The following is a 13,049-nucleotide window of genomic DNA, read 5'->3' on the forward strand; positions in this document are numbered from 1 at the left end:
AACATAATTTCTAACACAAACCCAGCATTTTCAAGGAGTTGTAAAGATGTTCCCACTAAACACTTGTAAAGTGGTACATCTACCTGCAGAAATGTTTCCTGTCCTTGTATACATTTTATGTTCCATGGGCACTGGTTTGGTAATGGCCATGAATTAGGAATAAATAACTTATTTTTTGGAAGTCACATGACTCTATTAGAAGTGTAGGGTGCTCTTTTGTGCTCTAATAAAACTGAGTACTGGATCCCTGGTCTGGGAAGAATGACAGCTCCCCCAAGGAAAGGACTAAATCACTCTTTGCTCATGGGAGAGCAATACTGTCTGTGTCATTTGTTAACTAGACACAGTTATTATTCATTTTGGTTCCTGGAAGATTAGCTTTTTCAATTTTGAGAGAGAGCTAGGATATTGGTATATTATTGCATTTTTTTGTTGTTCAAAGAATTTTTAATTTCTAATATTTCCTTCAAAGAAATCCAAGCGGTTAAATCTCAGGCCGCCCAGTGTCTGTCATTTGCTCAAATAGACTTACTCTGCATGCAAAGCCCATCCGTGCAGTTCTTGGATTGCAAGACAAGGCCGTCGCAGTCCTTGCCTCCGTTCTTGGGGGCGGGCGCTGTGCACTCCCTCCTGCGCCAGTGTGTGCACTCGGTCCCACAAGTAGACCACTTGCTCCATGAGGTCCACCTGCCATCCACTGCCACAAAAAAAACCAGCATCCTGTCAAAGGGAGAAGGAGCTTCTTGAGGGCAGAGGGGAGCAGAGCTCAAGTACATATAAAACAAAACAAAAAACTGAAGAAAACACCCCACTGAGGAATACTCCATTCATTTCAACTGCTGGAACTAGAGCATGCTCTGCATACATTGTCTGGGATCTGTGAACTTTCCTCAGGAGGTGTGTACCTGTTTCCTCACTGACCAAGCAAAGGAAGCTTAATGAGACACACAGAAACCAAAGTTGTCACGAGGAGCTACATAAAAGTAAATCATGACGGTGCCCCTTTTCCTACTAACGGGGAAACTTCTGGATTTTGTATTGAAAATTAAGGTGCCTAATTTTGGATCCAAGATTCCTTCATGCATAGTGTCATATGGGCAGTGCAAGTAAACCTGTGTCGAGGTAAGGAGCAGAGCTTGGTAGAGTGAGGAAGTAATCTGTCTATGCAATCACTCACCCACCCATCCATGCATTCATCCATCCATCCATTTATCTATCTATCTATCATCCATATATGTCCTATATATTCTTTTTATTTTATTTTTTCATCCAGGCTGCTTGATTCTTCTAAGACCTGCAATGCCTTCTTGAAAAGACTATATTATTTTCTATTATTATTTTTATAATAGAAATTATATATTTTAGTATATATATTATATTATATATACTATTATATACTAAATAATATTCTATTATTTTTTATATTAGAAATTATATACTTTATAATATATATTATATTTTACTATATTATTTTTATTATTTGATGATTCCATTCCATTATTTGATGATGTATACATTGCTATTTTTATTTTAAAAATAATATTTAGGCACATTTCTAATTTTTTGCTGTGATTGAGTCATTTAGAATTGACTCATTTTCTTCCTAATTTTGGTGGCTGGCTTGTCAGTGATTTCAATGATAATGAGCTGAGATATCTTATTTTAAAAACACACAACTTAAATCCTAAGTTGAAAAAAATATGTATCAAATTTCACTAAGGTCATACTTTAAAATGCATTCTTTAAAGGTTCTTACATAAATAGGATAAAAATATTGAAATAAGAGTTAAATTTTTAAAAATTCTCCCTGAAATATGTAAATAAATATGGTTATCTAGAATTCAATGTAAAACAATGTCAAACATCATGTATTGAACATCTAATATACATAAAATCTTATATCTGCATATCGATAGAAATTATATCAGTTTTAATAGTCTACATAGTTTGGAAAATCTATATGATTTCATATTCAAATTATTGTGTAAATATATTATGCATAATATGTATAGAGATATAAACATGCCCACATGAAAAAAAGGTGAAAGCATTAATATTTCAATCATACAGAGTTGGCTATATAGGCAACTCCCAGCTATTTGGAGGAAAGACATTTGCTTTGACCTAGACCATCCCAAAGTACATACACATACACACACTCAACTCAAAATGTTCAGTGCATTTTTAATTATGGGAGTCAACATCTAGATAAAATATAGGAGAGTATGAGACAAAATACTGAAATTCTAAGCCTAGTCAAAATTTATTCCATAAATAAAAGCTCTCAAAGGGTTCAGTGTGGGAGACTGTTTTGATATTTGGAAATCAACACAGGAATATAAAATACAGATTATATCTTTCTCTCTAGTTCATTTCTGCAACCTATCTCTGAGAAAGGTTCTATTAAATGATGAACTGGACAAAAGTTAGGCAAAATAGAGGGAAGTAAGAAGACCGTATATCTAAATAATGAACGTGACGATATAATAGCTACTCCAGTGGAGTGCACTAAATTCACGTATTATTTCAAAATAATTTTAGCTTAACTTTTCAGTATATTATATAATTATGTGTTTTAGTTTTGGTTTTGGCAAATGCTAACCTCAGTTTACCTAGGGATAAGAGCTGGTGACAACAGCACAGAAAGATGCTCAGAGGCAGAGGGATGCAATCTTGCTGTAGGTACCACTGCAAATAACTCACAAAATAGGTGACCAACATGTAGAGATAATAAAGAGCTGACTGCATTGTATTTTCAAAATCCATTAGCTCATGTGTCACAAAGCTTAGACATCCTTTTAATTCATTCCAAATGTTTTATTTGCCCTTGCCCAGAAACTGACACTAAATATTAAATATTTCAGTCTAAAACATTTTCTAAATTTCAGCTCCAATTAATTTCCACAGCTTTCTGAAGATCAAGGGTTGTTATTCCTAAAATGTGTGGCTTTCAATGCTGCTCAAATCTCTTGAATTATAGAATATGCAATCTTGGCTCTAGCAGTTTCGTTGAGTAATAGAGAGGGATTATATTCATAAGTGCTTAATCTCCTGTTTTATTCTATTCTGCATGTTTGGATAATAAAGTTAAGTACTCTTCGGGAGGAAAACACTTGATTTCCCAGCAATGTAAGCATTGAATGGTATGATGGATTTAAATAATGTTTATCACACATTTGGATCAAGAATAAGGCTTTGTATATATCCCCTAAAGCATATTTCTAGAATGGGTGGAGACATCTGGAAGGAGAGCACTGGCTTATTTACCTGGGCACAACGTGGTACAGGCTATTTTCTGCACACTCTGCCCTTCACAGAAGGCACCCCCATTGAGTGGTGCTGGGTTGGTGCAGGTCCTCGTGCGTTTCTGATACCCTCGTCCACAGCGGCTATTACACACAGACCACTCTGTCCAGGTGGACCAGCCACCGTTTACTGGAAGGAGGTAAATAATAAAATGTGGATTAAACATATGTGCACACAGACACACAAACCACACACAACACGTAAACAAGAAGTCATCTCCCAAGTGACCATAAAAAAATCTAAAATTTCAAAGCTAGAAAAGACCTTGGACATCATTTCATTCAAAGCTTTATTGCAGAGCTGAAGAATCTAAACACAGAGACAAATAAAATGAATTACCAATATTGACTCACCTACTCAGCAAAGTAAATAAGACTGTTGCCTTTTCCTTGGCCAGTGTTCTTTTAAAAAAAATACATCCCCCTACCTAGTCAAGCTCCAAAAATTACTTTGGACAGCTTATCTCAAATAATAAATGTTTACATTCTATACCAAGGCTGCAAGTGGATCTGAAGCATGGGAAATGGATAAAATCATTTAGCCTTTTCTTAATAACAGATGATTGATTATTTTTCTTTAGCATATGTAAACTTTACAACCTTTTAAAGATTTTTAGTCAGTTTCATTAACTAACCAGTGAACCTGGTTAAAAAATAAAGTGCTATATTGCTGGATTTTTAACTAATTGAGCAGCTATTTAATCAAATCGGTGATGAGTTGATGTAATTGACATGGACTTCTATTTTGTGTATAGAGGCTAATTATGGTGTCTGAAGGAGCTGTTAGTGTAGGTGTGATTATAAAACCTACACTTTAATGCAATGTTCACTATTCATCTCTGGAGATCTTGCTCTAGAAAATACTCTGATATATTTTAATACTTCAATAATGTGAGTCTATGAAATTATTGTAATTTAGCAATTTCTAACAAAAATTATTTGCTGGTAATTAAAACGTGACATAACTAGTATGTGCATCTGCCTCCTGAGAGTAAAGAAGAGTGTTAGCCATTCAGATAACACAAATCTTGTATGTGCACATCATATGCCCAACATCTCCTTTTCCAGAAACCTAGGCAATAGGGAATAATCATGAATGTGTTATACAGACACAGACAAGAATATTTTTCACAGCAGAGTTATTTTTTATAGAAAGATAAATTGAAAACAACTGTAATGTTCAACAATAGGAAAATGGTAAAGTAAACCATGTATGTTCATGTGATTGACTCCTAGGCGGCCATTAAAAATGATGCTGTGGAGGTCTATGTAATAATATGTGAATATTTCAACATTATGTTTTAAATGAAAATATGTATCTATAGTCCTTATTTTAAAATCCTATTTATGCATAGAAAATACCAGGAGTATACATATCAATCTTTTTTAAAGCTGCCTCTAGATGACAAGATGACAGCATTATAGGTATTTTCTTCTTTGACCTTCTCTGTGTTTCCCAAATTTTCTATAATAGATATATATTTGCAATCTAAAAATGATACTAACAAAAATAAATATATACAACAGACTCAACAATGAAATATTGGTTATATGTACATGTTTTTCTGTGGACTTCTGGTGAGTCCAAACTATGAGCCTTGGACAACTTATTTTATGGGGCCATGAAAAGGACAAGCAGATGGTTGATGGGTAGAATTTCAGTTAGTGTTCCAAAAAGCAACTTAACCTGCTCAACTTGACAAAACTCCAAATGTCAGGGAATTGTCAGTATAAATTGCTTCCTAGCATCCTGGTGAGCTGACATTTGGGGGTGATAGTATACCTGAACTGATCTGCTAAGATTTTAATGAGAAATGAATAATCATAAACTTTTAGAGAAAGAAAGGTCTTTGAAGACCCTAGGCTTATTCCCTCATTTTGCAGAGAAGGAGACAAGGGTTCCGAGTACGCTGGTTAAGTGACCAACTGAAGGTCAGTTAGTAGTAGAACTGGTCCTAGAACACCAGACTCCTGACCCCTAGTCCAATGCTAATTTCTGAACTGAAAATGCTGAAGTTATTTGTGTTTGATCCATCCTAAAGACAATGTTTGGCTTGTATTTATGGAAATTGAAACATACTTAGGAAAAGAGATTTGCATGTATATTAAACATCTATATAATACATCTATATAGACTCTGCCTTCATTAGTTATTTATTATTGCATGTGCTGTAATGTCCTCATTTCTCTTTTGCATTTCCAATGCTGTTAAGTCATTCAGACAGTTTAGAAAAAGACAAAAAGTAGGAAACATTTCATTGTGACTTAAGAAAGGCAATTGCTTACAATTCAACATAGCCATTATCTTGACTAGGAAATTAAACCTCAGAGTATTCAGAGGATTAAAAAAAAATAGTAAGCATCTGTCTTGCAATGAAAATGACAATTTTAAAGCCTCACTACATTCAGTCTTTGGAACATGACAGTAGTTTCTGTTCTCATCACTCGCTACAGCGTGAGGACACATCTATCCGGATGATACTATCTGCAGTAAGTAAGCACCACGAGCCAGATCCTTGCCAGTGGCTGTCCCTCCTTCACAGTCATCCAGACACTAAGGCCCCTGGAGAGTTGTTTAACACTGAAGCAGCCATGAAAAGCTTCCTTACAGTCTAAGTGGTAGCCATATCATTCAGGAGGTGGCACAACCTCAAAATACTACCCAGCGTTGTTCAGTTTCCTCTGAGACAATAACCCATCAAGAAATGAAGACCTACTATGTGTCTAACACTGTGAGAAAGACATAAATACACAGAGCTGTCTCTTAGTCTACAAAGGAGCTTAAAGCTTAGCTGGGGAGATGTAACTACCTGTGAAATGATTGGAAAACCACTGAGTGCTAAACAGTGCGGGGAGATAAAAGCATCACCTGCCGCAGTAAAACTGGGTGTGAAATTGTTTAGTATTTCTGAAGAAATGATAGGCTTAGAGATGAGAGGGATGAGAAAGTGCCAGAGAACGGGAGGGAAACTTCCTGAAGAAGTCATTATGTTGAATCTTGTCACACTGGTTAGGATTAGGGCCACCAGGTGATCGCAGCACTTGTCTTCCCTCTGAATGCCCCTGGTGGAGCGTGTAAAGTGAGCTCTAGGAAGGTAAAGTTGCCCTGACGTGTTGGGGCACATGTCAGCTCCAGTTCACCTGGGGCTGTGCAACCACCAGGCTGAGCCATGGCCCCCAGAAAGAGCGGCGGGCGGCTTTAAGCATCTTCATCTCTGAACTCACCCTGTCACTTAGTGGTCCAAGGTCTGGGGAGAGGAGGGCTTAGGGAAGCAGGAATGTCTGCTGGCACTTACAGATTTCCTTCACTTTCCTATAAACTGACTGACAAAGGGCTAGGAATTTCCAAGTCTAGTCTCTCTGTAAGTGTCAGGGAGGCATTTACACCTCACTGTCCACGTGAGAAGCTGAAGAGAGCAGCAATGGGGATTGAGGGGGCCTCTCTCTTGATATTTTACAATTAAAATGAGAAACCCAGCGTGACATGAACTAGATTGAGACCCAAAAGCTCACTCACCATAGACGATGACAGTTGCAGTGGTGCTTTTCCTCTTGGCAACAATGTTTTTGGCGACACAAGTGTAGTTTGCGGTATCTGAAAGGCGCGCCTGCTTGATGATAAGGTTGTGATCGATAGTAATATAAAAATTCCGATCTTCAACAGGATCAATTATGTCTTCATTTTTCAACCATTCCACCTAAAGATGCACCAGAGAAATAGATAAATCCCAGGTATGGATCTCTTGATGGCTGCCTGTCCTAACTCATGTTTTGCAACATGTATAACATTGCTTATGTTGCAAACTTCTGCAAACTGGGAGGAAGTAACTTTCTGAGGTCATGTTAATATCACTCACCTGCCAAACATGCTGATTCTGTCTGTACTACATTATTCTCAAATGTCAATGAACCAATTGGGAAATACAGTGTTCAAATTGTTTTCACTTTGCCCCGCAGGCAGGCACAGGGAATGTGCACTGCCAAGTTCAGAACCCAATCAAAAATAATAGGCTAAGCATTTCAAACTGAACGCAAACCTTTTGCTATTTGATTTGTTTACTCTTGGCAACTTACCTGCTGCTTTTCAGAAAAGAACGTAAGTACAATTAAAAAAGCTCAAAAGGCATCTTAGACATCATGTAGCTCTAATAAAACAACATTTGGATGATTTACGTGTAGCTCTGCTGAAACATATGGATTAAATTTCCCTGAAAATGCACTTACTTTAAAATGTAGCAAACACATATTTGGAGACGCATCTAAGCCAAAATACTTGGGGGGAAAAAAGTTTTCTACCAACTCTCAATATAATCCAAACAGCATATAAATCATACTTAAACCTCTCCTTTTGTATGTCACTAACATCAAATTTTTGGCTCATGATTTACTTCTGGGGAACTTGACTTCAGACGTGACTGTTCAAAATTATTGAACTTTTTTTCCTACACAAATAATATCAATTTAGCAACAGCAATGTTATTGTTACAGAATGAAAGGAAGGAGATATATCTATATATGCTGTCCTTATGGAAGACAAACTATTTCTTGTCTGTAAATTGCTTCTTTTTTTCCTTCTATGCACAGATTTTTCCATAAAGCAAAACAACACTGATATTTACCACACTAAAACTTTCCTTTCGCATTAGTGTGGATATGGATGCAAGTAACCTTTAGTGGTAGGGAGTCAATAGTGTTGCCATTTTCCAAATCTTAAGGAGCTTCTCCAGCACCACAAGAGGTCTGGAAATTAATCTCTAAATCTGTCAGTGGGCTGGATCTTGCACAGCTGTAAATTATATCTAAGGCAAGGACTCTAAAATAATGCTCCTCTAATCCTTAGAAGAGAGGCCACAACTTAAAAGGAATAACAAAAAGCAACAACCATCTCGAAATAAACATACAAGGATGTAGATAAGAGCAACTATTTGTAATGATGTAAATTTTGAAATAGCTAAACATTCTTGGTATTTACACTAATGGAAGTGAGAAAGAGAATGGAACCCATGTAAAATAGTGGAGTTTTAAAATAAGCATTTTGTTTTCAAATAAAGACAGCACATTCAGTCAGGGCCATGCTTGGATAAATTGATCAGACAATCATACTCACTTGACCTCGATTTTCTCAAAATTTGGCCCTATGTGTGTGGTAATATGATCTTGCTAGAAGTTCAAGGGAGAAGGTAGCAAAATTCATACTGTTAGAAATCTACTTGATGATAATTGCACACCGATATTAACATTTTTTAATCTAATCTTTACCTAGGTTAGCTTTGCCATTCTAAAGGAAGCCTTCCACTTGCTCCCCTGGGGTTGGTCTTGGATCCCTTGTACTTGTGTGTGTGCGCGCGTGCGTGCGCGCTTAGCTTGCACTACTTTCAAGGACCCACACTTGCTACTACTCTTTGAAGGATGGCCCTCAGGATCCTGGATTTCATGCCTGGAAGTTCACAGCTCCCCCCAACTTCCTCCTTCGCCATTGCTCACAGGTGCCGAAGCCTTGGGTCTGATTGGGTTTGAATCTGAGTTGTCACTCTCCAGAGTTCCCCTGCAGGGATCAGGCTGAAGATCCCCCATTGAGACGTTGCCTGAATTTACACTCTTTCTGGGCTTCTCCTTTTTTCTCCCGCTTGTTTCACCCACTTAAGGGGCTCTCCTGGGAGCGCGACCACAAAATCCACTTGCGTTCACACCTTTGCTTCATGGTTTGCTTCCAGAGAACCCGACCTAAGTCATGACTGTTCAAAACTACGGTTTCTTCTATGTACGTAATATCAGTTAACAACAGTGATGTTATCCTGATCGTAAATGAATAAAGAGATCCCAAGGGATATTGCAAACCACTTGCTTATTTGAAGAGTTTATTACACAGAAGAAAGAGAGCAATCTGCCTCATTGACAAAGGATTTCAAAAGACTTACATGATTATTGGATATATGGTCTTTACTTTCTTATACGTGATTCCTCATTTTCCTTGGGTGTCTCTCGCCAACACTGGAGCAGTAATTATGACCTGATCTTCGAGGACCCCTGAGGAGCCCCAGAAGTGCTGGAGTAGCACCCCTGTCCTCCTTCCCTAACTCTGGCTTTACCCAGGGAAGCTCTGCTTTGATCTGTTTTCCACACTGGGCTTGCCTATCTGCTTTGTTTGAAGAAGCAAAGGGTTCTCCTGCTAGAGAACAGCTGTAGGAATGAAGGGGGGAGCCAAGGAGTCTGGCTTCTGGCAAGATCCCCCAGTTCCCTAAGCCCTGGTACTCCCAGCTGTGCCACAATACTCCACCTTGAGACCTCATCTCCACGAGGGGCTCATGTCCAGCCCGAAGGTCATCGCTCACCTCCTACACAAGAATCCTCATCCTGCTCTGCACATCCCCATCTCCCACCCTCCAAAAGTTTGGAAACCCTGCCATGCTGCCTTGGAATACAGCAGCAAAATCCTCGAAAATTTCAATCTCTTTTTAGATTGTTTTTTAACTAAGATTTCTTTAACTAAAACCTAGCTCTTCATGCTGCTGCTGTTTCTTCTGGAGTTCTCTCAAGTTGGGGATGTTTGATTTCTCAAACCCAACATGTCACCGGGCCTAGGGGTCCGGGCAGTGTCCTCCTTGTACTGCATTGTCTATTCCAGAGCCTCCTCTCCAAACACCTTTGCTTTAAATCTCATGCCATCTGATTATGTCACCCAATTCCTATATATGTTTTAGTCATTGACAGTCCTCTGGACTCACAGTCATTTTATCCAGCACATGTTCTGTCATAATTTCTGATGATTTTGATAACCAAAAGATGACACTCTCAATATCTTGGCCCTTCAGTTCCATGACCGTCCCTCCTGCAATGATCTCGGCCTCTAAGTCACGCACACTCATAGTCACACATTCTAGGCCAGAGGTTTTCAATCCCGGCTTCACTGTAGAATAACTTGGAGAACAATTATAATATATCAGTTCTAAATCCAACCCAGAAAAACTCTGATTCACTAGTCAAGACTGCTCTAGCATTGGTATTTTTTAAACTCCCCAAGGGGCTGTGATTTACTGCTAGGGTTGAGAAATACCACTCTAGACCCCTGCCTTTCCAATGAGATCTCTGGACCAACAGTGTCTATGTCACCTGGGAGCTTGATAGGATGCAGAATCTCAGGCTCTGCCCACCTAGTCTTACTGACTCAAAATGCGTATCACGACCAGAACTTCAAGGCAGTTACATAAACGTTCTAGTTTGAGAAGCACTGATCTAGCTCTGGTCTTTACCAAAATTACAACGCCTCCATAACCTCACTTTCAATCAGCCTCTCTCTTCACCATTTTCTATCTTTCCAGCTCACTCTCTCTAGGACCCCTATTCCAGCAAACCTTCACCAGGACCTACAATCTATTGAACTTACCAACTTTACCTGTCAAAATATCATATCATATTTTCATCTTCTGTTCACTGTCCCACATCCTAGACAGCTATTTCACACTTTCTCCTCTCTCCTTAAACACCCCATCCCTCTCTCTCCTCACTTTCAGCTGATGACTGAGATGTCTACATCACTGAGAAAACTGACAATCACGAGACATCTTCCAAAGCTCCCAGTCAGCCTACGCACCCCAATTCTGCACCTTATCTCTCTAGCTCCTGGGTCAGCTCTCTGTGCTCTGTCACCTCTCACGTGTACTCTGCATCCCACTCTCTCTCTCTTATTCAAGGGCAAGCCCCAGAAACTCTCCTCTCTCTCTCAAGTCATTAATTTTCCCTCGACACTGAATCGTTTCCATCAGCATGCAGACGTGCCGTTGTTTTTCACAACTTAAAACAAAATCCCTCCCCCCTTATTTCTGTCTCTAGTCACCTCCGCATTTCTCCGCTCATCTTACAAATCCCCTTCCAATAGTTGTTTATGTTCACTCTCTCCAATTCCTGTCCTTCTCATCTCTACTGAGTCTATTCTAATCAGCAGTCACCTCCACCACTTCACCAGAACTGCTCTTTTCAAAGTCCCCAATTACCCCTCATTTCGTGGGATGTCCTGGTGAGGTTTTGGGGCTCTCCTTACTTGACTCAGCAGCAGAGCCTGACCCAGTTGGTCCCCCCGCCTCGTCCTCACTTGCTTTCTCTGGAGATGGCACTTTCCTGCTTCGTGTGCTACCTCACACCACCCCCTACAGCTTCCTTGGGCTAAGGTCTGTTCTCCCCGTCCTGGCTCTCTCCTTGGACCTCTTCTTTTTTCTATTTTCTATCCATATTCACTTCCTTGGTGAGCTCATCCAGTCTCATGCAGATGACTCTCAAATTTATCTCCAGTCCAAACCCTACCCCCGAACTCCAGACTCATATATCCAACTGCCTTCTTGCAGGTCCACTCACTTGTCTAATCATGACCTGCTGAACTGTCCTTCCAAGCCAGCTCCTCACACAGCCTTACCAATCTCAGTTAGTGCCAACTCCATCCTTCAAAACCCTCAGACTTGGCCTTGACTCCTCTTTCTCTCCCTTTGCCCATTCAGTGTCAGAGCAGCATATTGGAATCTGACCACTTCTCATCCCCTCACTACTACTCCCTTCCCGGTTCAAGTCACCATCATTTCTCTCCTGGATTATTGCAACAACTTCCTGTCTTATCGTCTGCTTTTCCCCTTGGCCCTCAACAGTCTATTCTCAACACAGTAGTTGGAGTGATCCTTGAACCCTGAGTCAGATCATGCTACACTCATCTCCAACCCTCCAACGGCTCCCTATCTGGCTCAGTGTCAAAGCCAAAGTCCTTATGAGTTCCCACAAGGCACTGCATCACCAGGACCCTCTGAGATCACCTCTTTTACTCTCTCCCTTCCTCTCGTCTCTTTTGCTGGTCCTTATGCACATCAGGGCTGCTCCTGCCTTGGGGATTTTGAATCTGCTGGTGCACCTGCCTGGAATAATCTTTCCCCAGGTATCTGCGTGGTTTGCTCCTTTCCCTCCTTCAGGTCCTTACTCAGATGTTGCCTTCTCAGTGGGTCATTTCCTGATCAACCTCTAAAACTGCACCATCTCCCTCTGCCTGTGTCCCCAATCTCTCACCCTCTTTTCCTTTTTTTTTCTCCATAGCACTTCTCACCATCTCATATAGTCTCTATTATACATATTATGTTTTTAGTTATTAATTGTCTCCTCCATCAGAATGTAAGCTCCACGGATTTTGGTCTTTTTTTTGATCATTGCTATACTCCTGTAGCCTGGAACTGGCATACAGTAGGTGCTTAATTAGTATTTTCTGAATGTATGAACAACAACAAGACATGCAGTGGGATCAGGTCTGTTATGCACACACATTTTTAGATTTCTATAAGTTGGTGCTTTAACTGTCAAAATTACTATTAAATATATTTAGTGAGGGCCATTTTAAAGATCCCTTCTAAGTTCTGTTGGAGATTAAGAACAAAATTCTTCACTGCCTAAGGTGAAATCCTAAGAGCTGGCCTGGCCTCCAAGTGGACTCATTGGAGAAATCATGAGATAGAAGAGGGCCTCTAGAACTATGCTGGGAGACCCCCAATATCTCACTCCATTTATAACATGAGTCTAAAGGGTGCTGTGGCCAGTGTGTTTTAGCTGAGGCATCTGTGAAAGTGGCACACCCTCCTACCCCACATTATAGCTATCTCTGCTGGAGAATTGAAAAAAGGTGTCTGAGTAATTATTACAGGCTTTCATCCAGTTACACAGAGTCTAGGTAATCATAGTACACTTGAGCCTACAATACAGCATCCCAAGAACTTTAAT

General features: G+C 39.7%; 1 protein-coding gene across 2 annotated transcripts in view; it reads right to left on the minus strand.

Annotated features, from left to right (window-relative positions):
* UNC5C (unc-5 netrin receptor C) overlaps positions 1 to 13,049 on the minus strand; it is a 375,945-nt gene that overhangs the window by 65,905 nt on the left and 296,991 nt on the right. For both annotated transcript variants that reach the window (XR_015552960.1, XM_004430980.3), the window contains exons 5-7: positions 6,823 to 7,003; positions 3,268 to 3,435; positions 533 to 697 (exon numbers count right to left, since the gene is read on the minus strand). Coding sequence is in view for 1 of the 2 variants with exons in the window: in XM_004430980.3 (XP_004431037.1) it covers positions 533 to 697; positions 3,268 to 3,435; positions 6,823 to 7,003 (514 nt within the window). In the remaining variant the exon portion in view is untranslated. The remainder of the gene's footprint in view (positions 1 to 532; positions 698 to 3,267; positions 3,436 to 6,822; positions 7,004 to 13,049) is intronic.

This window comes from Ceratotherium simum, chromosome 8 (assembly GCF_057802395.1).
Source record: "Ceratotherium simum simum isolate JZ-2026a chromosome 8, ASM5780239v1, whole genome shotgun sequence".
In the NCBI taxonomy this organism is placed as follows: Eukaryota; Metazoa; Chordata; class Mammalia; order Perissodactyla; family Rhinocerotidae; genus Ceratotherium; species Ceratotherium simum.